This window comes from Giraffa tippelskirchi, chromosome 4 (assembly GCF_054371585.1).
Source record: "Giraffa tippelskirchi isolate mGirTip1 chromosome 4, T2T-mGirTip1v1.2.pri, whole genome shotgun sequence".
NCBI lineage: Eukaryota > Metazoa > Chordata > Mammalia > Artiodactyla > Giraffidae > Giraffa > Giraffa tippelskirchi.
This window is the reverse complement of record NC_137278.1, coordinates 48,565,163-48,577,302: the sequence shown is the minus strand read 5'-3', so window position 1 is coordinate 48,577,302 and position 12,140 is coordinate 48,565,163. Positions and strand designations below refer to the sequence as shown.

Here is a 12,140-nt window from a genome sequence, read left to right as displayed (position 1 = left end):
AGGAAAACCTTCTCACTGAAGACACCAAATTTGGAATATCAGGACTCTTTCCCTTGAATGAAGATATCAGTCTTATTAAGATAACTCCTAATTTCCCCTTAAAATGGAGGGCCATTATGGGGCTAATGGACAACTTTAGGTCATATATGACCCACAAACGTTTTTTAAACATTACTTTCTACTCTATTTTTAAGCCAAACCTTTTAGTAGAAAAAGTCAGAATCAGCCAAATTGATTTTCATGAATTTCAGCCTCTTTTACATGATTACGTAAGGGAGAGAAATGAGAAGGCCTAGATAGTACTGGAAACAAATTTTCTGCTTAATCAGCAATTACTCTTATTCTTAAGTAATAACAACTATTCCATCTTTCTCCTACTTTTCTATTCAGGAGAAATCCAACATTATAGCAATTTCTATGACAAAGTTATCTTTCTATGATGTTTCCTTCAAAAGCTTTCAATGCCTTCTCTGGGATCTGGGTCAAATCTAACTATTGAACTTGCCCACTAGTTGTCCTACACATTGCCAACTTACAGAAATTCTGATAAATGAAAATCAAATCTATAGAGAAAATCAAATACAGAAAAACATTCCTAAACAATTTTAAACCTCAGAGGCATTTAAATTTTCTTTATCTACAAAATGTTAATTGCACAAAATTTTCAGGGAACCCCTTAAGCACAAGAATTGAGAAGCCATGTTCTCCCCATCTTCTTACTCTGTTCGTCAGTCACGCTTAGGATCTCAATCACTCCTCTCTACCGCCAGCCCCAGAAGCCTTGCTTACTTATCTTTCCCAGCATTCTTCTGTAAAAACACTCTCAAAATGAATTGCTTCTAAATGAATTATTGCATATTTATATAATAAAATGCTATGCAGTCAGTCAACATAAGGTTTGAGAATGTTTATTGTTATGGTAATGTAGTCATAACATACTAGGTAAAGCAAATAGATTACAAATCACCATTTACAAAGAGTCCATTTTTAAAACTCCAGGCAAAATATATGTATGTCTCTGAATGTATAAATATATCACTCATATAAGTTTAAAAACATTAGAAAGACACGTACAAAATTATCAAAGATGATTATCTTTAGAGGGTGAGATTGTGAATACATTTTTGTCTTCCATCTTTTTTATTTTTTCAATGAACATATATTTTATTTTGCACTATTAAAAAGCAGTGTAAAGCCCACTCTTTTCAGAGCTCCCCAGGCCCTGGATATCACTCTACATGTTCCTCATGTTCTGCTGTATGCTGAAGCCTTGGTGGGGTATGGATCCCAGAAGCTGGTTGGAAATGACAATTTTGAGATCTCATGTCAGACCTCAACCCTTCACAAATAGGTTCCATCTGGAACTTCCTTTATGTTAAATGACATTCTATAGCAAAAGCTATGACAGTGACTTTACTATAAGGCACTTATAGTAAGTATATATGGCCACATGCACTTTTAATATGGGCATTACATTAGTGGTTTACACACTGTCCCCAGGGATTCACTTAGGTGGTTCAAGAAGTTTGAAAAAAGTTAATTCAAATATTTTGTAAAAGTATAGAACTTTAATTATTCATAAAAATAAAATAAAAAAATTGCCTGCCACACTTTAATATTGAAGAGACTAGAAAGTCATTCCTTTATGCCACCTGAGTCTCTGCCATCATTATGAAAAAAATCTTTAATTGTGCAATTGTTTAAGAAAATTGTAGCTGTGGATTAATTTTCAATGAATAATCTAAAGCAACACACAGTGTTTTTATCTGTGTAATTGAACCAGGCAGTTCAGCATCACAAGGCACAAGGTCCAGACATATCTACTTAGCACATTTCCTCACCAAAGCTGAAGAGTGTACAAGGAAGTACTGGATTACCACATCTCCATATAGTTCTGCATTCATTTCATTAGCACTTACAATAAGCATTGTATCTTTTACATTTATAACAATGTGAATCATATTTAGATAGTTTGGTGATACAACTTGGAAACAAAATGTTTCTATTGAACTCCTTTTTCAAATCTAGCAGAGTATCCAGATATGACGAAGTGAGCTGTTTACAAAGTTTGCTATATCTGAGGAAATCAGAATTTTCTGTGTAACTAAAACAGAAACGGTATGGACCTAACAGAAGCAGAAGATATTAAGAAGAAGTGGCAAGAATACACAGAAGAACTATACAAAAAAGATCTTCAAGACCCAGATAATCAAGATGGTGTGATCACTCACCTAGAGCCAGACATCCTGAAATGTGAAGTCAAGTCGGCCTTAGGAAGTATCACTACGAACAAAGCTAGTAGAGGTGACGGAATTCCAGTTGAGCTATTTCAAATCCTAAAAGATGATGCTGTGAAAGTGCTGCACTCAATATGTCAGCAAATTTGGAAAACTCAGCAGTGGCCACAGGACTGGAAAAGGTCAGTTTTCATTCCAATCCCAAAGAAAGGCAATGCCAAAGAATGCTCGAACTACCGCACAATTGCACTCATCTCACATGCTAGCAAAGTAATGCTCAAAATTCTCCAAGCCAGGCTTCAGCAATACGTGAACTGTGATCTTCCAGATGTTCAAGCTGGTTTTACAAAAGGCAGAGGAACCAGAGATCAAATTGCCAACATCCGCTGGATCATCAAAAAAGCAAGAGAGTTTCAGAAAAACATCTACCTCTGCTTTATTGACTATGCCAAAGGCTTTGACTGTGTGGATCACAATAAACTGTGGAAAATTCTTAAAGAGATGGGAATACTAGACCACCCGACCTGCCTCTTGAGAAACCTGTATGCAGGTCACGAAGCAAAAATTAGAACTGGACATGGAGCAACAGGCTGGTTTCAAATAGGAAAAGGAGTATGTCAAGGCTGTATATTGTCACCCTGCTTATTTAACTTATATGCAGAGTACATCATGAAAAATGCTGGGATGGAGGAAGCACAAGCTGGAATCAAGATTGCTGGGAGAAATATCAATAACCTCAGATATGCAGATGACACCACCCTTTTGGCAGAAAGTGGAGAAGAACTAAAGAGCCTCTTGATGAAAGTGAAAGAGGAGAGTGAAAAAATTGGCTGAAAGCTCAACATTCAGAAAACTAGGATCATGGCATCCAGTCCCATCACTTCATGGCAAATAGATGGAGAAACAGTGGAAACAGTGTCAGACTTTATTTTGGGGGGCTCCAAAATCGTTGCAGATGGTGACTGCACCCATGAAATTAAAAGATGCTTACTCCTTGGAAGGAAAGTTATGAGTAATCTAGACAGCATATTAAAAAACAGAGACATTACTTTGTCAACAAAGGTCCGTCTAGTCAAGGCTATGGTTTTTCCAGTAGTCATGTATGGATGTAAGAGTTGGACTATAAAGAAATTTGAGCTCTGAAGAATTGATGCTTTTGAACTGTGATGTTGGAGAAGACTATTGAGAGTCCCTTGGACTGCAAGGAGATCCAACCAGTCCATCCTAAAGGAGATCAGTCCTGGGTGTTAATTGGAAGGACTAATGTTGAAGCTGAAACTCCAATAGTTTGGTCACCTGATGTGAAGAGCTGACTCATTTGAAAAGACCCTGATACTTGGAAAGATTGAAGGCAGGAGGAGAAGGAGATGACAGAGGATGAGACGAGATGGTTGGATGGTATCACTGACTCAATAGACATGAGTTTGGGTAAACTCCGGGAGTTAGTGATGGACCGGAAGGCCTGGCGTGCTGCGGTTCATGGGGTCGCAAATAGTCAGACACGACTGAGTGACTGAACTGAACTGAAAACAAGACAAGATACCAAAGCTGAAGAGATCATATTAGGGTGGCTATACTACTACAGCAGTCATTCACACTGCCTGATACCCATTCTAAGGCCATAAATAGTAAGAATCTGAGCACTTCGCTACCTCTTGGCACAAGCCACCATCCTGAATGACTCAAGGGCTCCTCATCTGTCCTCCTGTTTTGTTACTCTTTGAACTCCTATGGCCTGTCCTCAACATCTAATTCAAGGCATTTTCTGCCCAATACTCTCCAAAGGCTTCCTATTCCATTCAAGTAAAAGTCAAATTCTGAATAATGGTTTGCAAGGTGCTGCAGAGTCTCACACCTTGTCCCCTGGAAGACTCCATCTCCTGCTACCCCTCCCTCACTTAGAACAGCCACACGAGCCTCCCCAGGAAGGTTCCTCAAGAGGCCAGCATGAAGGGGCATCTCCCAGGACTGCTGCTACCAGTGTTCCCATTCCCACATTGAACCACTGGTGACCTGTGTCTCTACAGGAGACCCTCCAACACTAGCAGGCCCAGGAAGCAACATTTTGTGGGTGCAGCTGGACACTGTCATGCTTTCCACCCAGACAAATCTATAACTGAAGATAGACTGAAGTGCCCCTGGGGTCCAGTCCAGTGGAAGCGACCAGATCACGCCTGTCCATCAAAGGCACAAGCTCTCTTCATTTCCACCCCATTGGAGCCAAGTGTGAACATGGGTCCTAGATTCTCGGACCTTATCATTGTGTAAGGGAAACAGAAAGTCCTGATTTTTAATGGAATCTCCCACAATTAAAATTTTGGCAATTCAAAAATTTAAAAAACAACAGCCAAAAAAAAAAAAAAAAAAAAGAGCTTGGCACCTTCCCACATAAGTTAAAAGAGGACTAGACCTTGCTGCTCCTACCAACTCAAGTGCAATCTGCTCCCTCATCTCTGGAAGATCTTTAACCATGTGTCATTTTCTTAGTGAACTTTTTCCAGCTCATCCTTACAACTACACTCCATGCTGCTGTTTCCTAGGTTTTATTTCCATGTTTCACTAATCCACATTTGAGATAACTCTTGCTCAAATGACTGACTGATGGTCTGTCTCCCCCACCTAGAGTGTAAACTCCACGAAAGCTGAGAATTTTGTCTACTTTTTTCCCTTCTATAACTCCAGAATCCTAGAACAGTGTCTGGTACAAAGTACCAGGCACATAGCACATATCCATTAAATAAATAGAGTACTCTAAATTCAAATCCATCACAAAATTCTTATCAATAAAATACCCTCTTTAATTGTTTCCTATCATGGGACCATTTTTTAGATTTTTGTATGAAAAGGAGTTTTACTGCCACCAAAATAAGCTGCATAAAATTATAAGTTCCAGATGCAAAATTATATATTCATTATAATTTGAATCTATTTATAGTAATTTATAATACTGCAACAACCACCCTGATGGCAATAATCCAAAGGTCACACATCCTTTTCAATAAGAGTCTCTCTCTACCCATTAGTCTCCACATATGTACAATAATGATGTTTTATTTAAAGGGACACTATTTTTAAGACTCTTCTTGGGATTACATCATAAACTTGATTAAAAAATAATTAAGGCCACCATGGGCTTTCTTAAAACCATTCCAATAGACTTTTCTAACATTGTCACACTCTGTGATCATAAACTTTGCCACATGCATCTGTACATTCAGTCCTTTTTTTTTGTTTTTCAAAACACTGTTTCTTTTACATGCATGATTTTGTTATATCTTCAAACCACACACATTCGTTAACTTGAATATACCTTTAGGAAACATCTAACAAACAACTGATACCTTTTTGCGCTCAGTGTATCTACATGGCTAAGCATGGCTCATGCCCCACGTGGACGACTTTCTCCTAATCATTTAGTGTACAGCTCTTGTCTTCAGTGTTCATCTCCCTCCATTTATCACCACTTGGCATGTATGTGTATGATTTTAGAACACCTTCACCTTGATGAGTTAAATTTTCATCAAGAACTGATCAGGAGATTTTTAAAATACAGAAGTGCCAGTTCTGTCTACAGCCATACCACCCTGAATATGTCGAATTTCATCAGAAGTGTCAGTTATGCCAGTTTTAAAATCTCTTCTTCTCAACACAATTATCTCTTCATCCTAATGATATTGCTTAGCATGTTAAGATGAAAATCTGCAGTGATAATTTGATAATACGTTCATTTCCAGAGCTAACAAAATTGCAAAAGAAATGTAACAGCATAGTCACAACTGACGAATTTTTTGGTTGCTCTTAACTACAGCAGACTTTTTACCTAAGGCACATAGATGTGTAGTGGTTTTATATTAATACATGCTATATCAAAAGAAATATAAATTGATATTGTGGCAGTAGAAATGAGTGCACTAGACATGGATTATGAAGCTGGTCTAGATGCATCCAATTTTACCTTGAAATCACCAAAGAAGTGTGAAGGCAAAGTAAATTTTATGCACTTTATATAAAAGTCAATAGTAGGTGTTTTATTTCAGCCTTTGATTCTGGTGGTTCAAAGTCAATAGAATTTGCACACTTTAAAATTTAAGCACTATACCCACCTATGTATTATCTATAACTGTATCAAAGTAGAATCATATTTTCAATAAAAATACAAAACATTCCTGCATCACAAGGTTGTGAACAGAAAAACAAGCACCTGGAGTCAATAAAACACAAAAAAATCCATCAACTCTGCTGAACTATGTGAGTTTATACTAAAAGAAAAGAAAAAAAAAAACAAAACTTGTACTTGACAGGATTCTAGACAACAAACTTAAAATTACATGTCACATCTCGATCAATTCGTCTTTAATCACATTCTGATTAAAAGAGCACAGAAACATACTTCTTGTTCTGATATATTTATATTGAGATCTTAACCATCACTCCTGATCTCTGCAGTTTCTACTTCCGTCCTTGGCAGTAATTCTTCATTGCTAGAAATACCACCATGCCTTCATATAAAACCAAATTCCACATATAAATCATTAGCCTGTTGCCATTCTGTTAAAAACAAATAGAATCCCAGATTTTATAAGCCCTCTTGTTTTGTTGTTCAAGATTCTCACATGATGGGAGACACTGATCAGCGTTTCTAGCTGTATGCTGCATAGCACCCATAGCCTAAAATCCCAAAAGTATTGGCCATTCTGATCCAACAGAGGAGTCCTCATAAGCAGCTGGGTACCACGTGAGTCATCCACATCTTATTCTTTGTGTGCTGAAAATGGGCAAGTCTTCAATATCAAAGAATCTGAAGGTGTATGGAAAGGAAACAGATTTGGCTTTCATAGGGCATTCGGCACCTTTTTGTTTTTTAGACCAAAGTTCTCCAGGGGATCTGGCAGAAGTAGCTCTGTGCCTGTCATCCCTGACTCCTGGCTTGACCCAGGGGCCTACACGTTGGTTAGGGATGGAGTGGTAAGGAGGGAAGGACATGGATTGGCTGCTCTGTCTCAGTCTTTCCTGGGGTTGTTCCAACAGGACCCAGGGTGAGTTTCAAAAGATGGGAGCAGATTTTCATGCTTCCCATTCTCTTCCTGACAACTACACAGGCCATTCCTTCAACATGTAATGGCAAGACCTCACTACATTTTCCCACTTTATGCTGAGTTCTTCCCAACCCAGGAGTCCAGAACATGAGGAATGCAGATCATTCACAGTTACGAGCCCTGGGCATCAACAACATCACCTCTGCTGAATACATAATTCAGCGCTTTTCAAAACAAAGACTATGATTTCATCTCCTTTGTCTAGTTTACCTGTCTACACAAACTACCACATTTTATACCTGTAGGAGATAACAGCTGTTGTCGCTGCTGCCATATGACTAGGTATTACTAATATCCATTTGAAAACTTGAAGACTCATTCTCATAATAATTTCTAAATGCACAGTGAATCAATAAAGTTCCCCCAAATTCTACTACAGTTAGAAGTTTCCACCTTAACCAACTTGGCCCAAACATTTGAGAACCTATATTTCCTAGTCCCTCTTAGGGGCGAAGATTAGCCATCCATAGCTGCCCTTGATTTTGACATTATTCTGTGCAAAGGACTTCAGTATATCCTCAGTTATTTCCAACCACCATCTACTTTTACCAACAGAAAACTTCCCTCAATCAAAGGCAAACCACTAAAATGATCCAGAAATCACTCAAGTAAATAGCCAAAGTTTTCCTCTGAAACCTCTTCCACCAATCTCGTTCCTTCTGCCAACACATTCTGAGAAATCAAAACAGAGCTCTCCCAAAGCGACTCCTGGATTTCACCTGACCGACTCTCCTAGGGCATCTCCTATCTTGGAGCCACCTGATCGCGCACCAGAATCTCCCGCGGCGGTCGGCGCGGGCCCGAGAGCCCAGGACTTACGTTGTTCATGTACTCGCTGAGCAGGTCCTGGAGCGCTTGGCGCACCGCGTTGCACTCGGCCACGATCCGCTCACGCCGGTCATCGCGGGTGCACGAGGAGTCGGCCATGAGCGCTGCGCCGCTAATGATGCTCTCCAGGCGCTCCTCCAGGGACGGGCGGAACCGGGCCTCGCTGAACGTCATGGGGTCCAGGATGATTTTGTTCTGAAAGGAGCACAGTGCCAAAGAAATCAGCAGAGAAGAGCCGGCTACCTTTGCACCCTGATCTCGAAAACAGAAATTTTTGAGACCAGGACCAGACTCTCCCTGGAGAATAAATTGGCTACTTAAATAAAGGCTAAAGTGGCCTTGACACAGTCTCAACATTCTGTAAGATACTTTGTCCTGAATCTAATCTTCAGGGAGAAAATGCCACGTTTTGTTTTAGAATGTGTTCTTGGGAAAGGCTGTATCAATGGAAGAGTTTTCCAAAGAGACTGTGACACTTGACTTTTTTTTAAATTTGTAGCCATCTAGGAATGCACATTTCAGTGTAGCACTTTGGGAGGCTATGGGAAGATTTTAAAGCCCTAGACTAGAATACACTATGTAGCAGACAACTTGAGGATGCATTAGTGGTGACTAGTCTACCCACTGTGTCCCCATGGCAAGATGCTGTTTGAAACTGAGTAAATAGCATCCAACAGGCATATACGTTACAAGTTACAATACCTCCCACTAGGAACTAATACTTTGGCCACCTGATGCAAAGAACTGGCTCATTGGAAAAGACCCTGATGCTGGGAAAGAGTGAAGGCAGGAGGAGAAGGGGACCTCAGAGGATGAAATGGTTGGATGGCATCACTGACTCGATGGACATGAGTTTGAGCAAGCTTCTGGAGTCAGAGATGGATAGGGAAGCCTGGTGTGCTGCAGTCCACGGGGTTGCAAAGAGTCAGACACGACTGAACAACTGAACTGAACTGAGGAACCAATGTTTTGTATAAAAACTAGCTCTCTAGAAAAGGATTCATAATGTGCGTGCATGTATCTGTGTGTGATCTGTAACAATTAACTGACACTATCCAGATAAAGGCACTAACATGTTACAAAAGAGTTCAGATAAAGAGAAAATAGAGATGTTTCCTAAAAGAATGGTTCACAGAGAATTCAGGCTTAGTTCTGCCCCTGTCAAGACTGAGGATCCTGGAAACATGTAGGCAGAGATGTCCAGAGGTACACAGACATATGCGTCCAGAATTCAACAGATATATCAGCCTGTATGAAAATCTGAGAATCATCAGGTCTTTGCAAATTCAAGGTAGTGAATGGTATACTAGCAAAGTGAATAGAATAAGAACAGACCTAATAAGGCCCAGTTAATCCCAACTTACAAAGGTTTACAGAAAGACAAGAATCAAAAAGAAAACTGAAACTATAGTCAGATAGAAAGAGCAGAATCTGAAGAACAATAATTCCAGCAAGTCAAGAGAGCAGAAACACTGATGAAGTATGTGGTAACCAACTGCAGGAAACAAGAGAGACAGCACCGACTTTGCCCAATGGTTGGTTTCTACTGGGAACCCCTTTTCTGCTCCGAACAAGGAAGACATTCCAGCAACATTAATCAAAGTGAAATGACCTGCTGCAGGAAATGGTTTGTTCATCTTCACTGGAGGCACACATTCAGAAATCCAAGGACCACCATGGTGGTGATGGAGTAAATGGTCTTCCAAATCTAGGATCCTTTGGTAGGACTGCCTTACCATCCTTTGATGTCATATATACATATATCTTAGAAAACACAATTTATCATATCTACAAATATAATAAAGAAAGCAAATGAGAATAGGTAGTTACATCATTGCCCACCTGCCACCTGCCGAGTACACAGGATGTGCCTACTAGATTGCTTAGTGCTAAAAAGAGGGTGAAGATCATTAAAAAAACACCTTGGGTAGAATTTTTTCCTAATAGGATATAAAATAGCTACTTAGTTGTTACAAAATAGATTCAGATATGCACTCTTGGAAAGCCTGTCCTAACTCTCCAAAGCATCTTAAGGTATTTGAGAAGGGGAGGCACTTCCCTGGTGGCTCAACCAGTAAAGAATCTGCCTGTGACACAGGAGACCTGGGTTTGATTCCTGGGTCAGGAAGATCCCCTGGAGTAGGGAATGGCAACCCACTCCAGTATTCTTGCCTGGAGAATCCCATGGATAGAGAAGTCTGGCAGGCTACATACAGTCCATGGAGTCCCGAAGAGTTGGATATGACTGAGCAACTAAGCACGCATGCATGCACATGTTCAAATGATCCATGGCTCTGATTCTCTGATTCCTGTTAAAATGCAAAACTCCATAACAGGGAGATCCTTTGAGCACAAAATGATGACATCCTGAGGAATGAATGAAGCAAGTGGTGACTTAGAAGGAAGCACTCACTAAACACAGACCAGGTCTGAGGTCCACTGGAATCGTGGATTTCCTAGGAAATTACTCATTGGTCAAAGTTCTCTCTTCAGTTTAGAGGATGAACAGGAGATATGCTATTCCATGATAGGTTTTGGCATAAAGACTACCTTCACATCTGCATTTTCTTAGGTCTTAGAAAAAGGATAATCTTTACTTAACTCAGAATGCTGCTGCTGCTGCTGCTAAGTCGCTTCAGTCGTGTCCGACTCAGGGCGACCCCACAGACGGCAGCCCACTAGGCTCCTCCATCCCCGGGATTCTCCAGGCAAGAACACTGGAGTGGGTTGCCATTTCCTTCTCCAATGCATGAAAGTGAAAAGTGAATAGTGTTGCTCAAATCCTGTCCCTTGTGCCCAAGTAACCTCCCAAACAGCGTCAAAAAATCACATGGAAGCCTCAGTACAGTGGACGGCTTTGCAGCTAGAGGTGTCCTGCCCCATTTGCCATTGTTCTAGAGCTGTTTCTGCAAGGACTCTTCCCAATGGGATCCATATGTGTTCTCTCTTTCTACTGCTTTTCAGATGATGCATTTATAATTTTTTTTACCATGTAACATGCATTAAGTACTGATACTCTAATTAAAGAAATACCTAATCAAAATATAATTAGGCTATTATCCTTTGTAAAGATTACTGATTTTCTGAGTACTCTTTTATAGGAACTCCTATTAATGTAACACAGTGAAAAGTATTTGTTCTGCTTTGAGGTTTCAGGAGACTCTGCAGAGTTTTTTATCAGCTTGAGGATAGATTTTTACTAAACTTTTGGACTAAAAATATAAAGAAATGCCAACTTGATAGAAATATACTGAGGTAAATTTGAACTCAATAAAGGCAACTGTAAAAGTTTCTCTACAGAACAAGGAAAATGTACTGTCATTATACTATTACTTCTTAAAGTATTTTCCATGGAATCTGAGCCTAGAGATGTAATGTTTTGATGAAAAATTAAGTTTTCCTGGCCGGATGCTTTTTGGAAATACTGCATGGCCCAGGATACATTAACACATGAAATAATTTGGGGAATTCTGCATTAAAGAAGTCAGTTGACTGCAGCATTCCTCAAAGCTATTTGAGCCTAGAGGGGGTGCCCTTTTAAAATACATGCATTATCTATGAGATCCCAAGGAACACACTTTGGGGATCATGGCAAGAGAAAATTTACAGCGGCAGCGGAATGAGCTCCAAACCCCCATGGCCCGGGGCTGTCATGAAAGTAAATGCACTGAAACATTGAGCTTGAAAAACTCTGCATAAAAGTTACACTATTCATCATATTTCTAATGGAATTATTCATTACTTATAGATCACAGGGGAAAGCCTTTAAAAAAATCTCCCTGGAAAAGAAACAATAAATTTACAGTATTACTATCTATATCCATGGTGGAGATGGGGAGCACCATGATGGATATGAAAAGCTAGAGGAGAGAAGCGTCTGAGGGGAAAGAAAAGGCCTAAAAGGCAGTACACATGTGTGTGTGCACCTGTGTGCATGTGTGTGGGGGGAAGGGGCTGGCTGTGTGTGTTTATCTATGAG

At 39.9% G+C, this 12,140-nt stretch overlaps 1 protein-coding gene across 4 annotated transcripts in view; it reads right to left on the bottom strand.

The window, feature by feature from the left end:
• Window positions 1–12,140, bottom strand: part of CTNNA2 (catenin alpha 2) — a 1,291,223-nt gene that overhangs the window by 806,301 nt on the left and 472,782 nt on the right. For all 4 annotated transcript variants that reach the window (XM_081596598.1, XM_081596599.1, XM_081596600.1 and 1 more), the window contains one exon: window positions 8,153–8,356. In XM_081596598.1, the coding sequence (XP_081452724.1) occupies window positions 8,153–8,356 (204 nt within the window). The remainder of the gene's footprint in view (window positions 1–8,152; window positions 8,357–12,140) is intronic.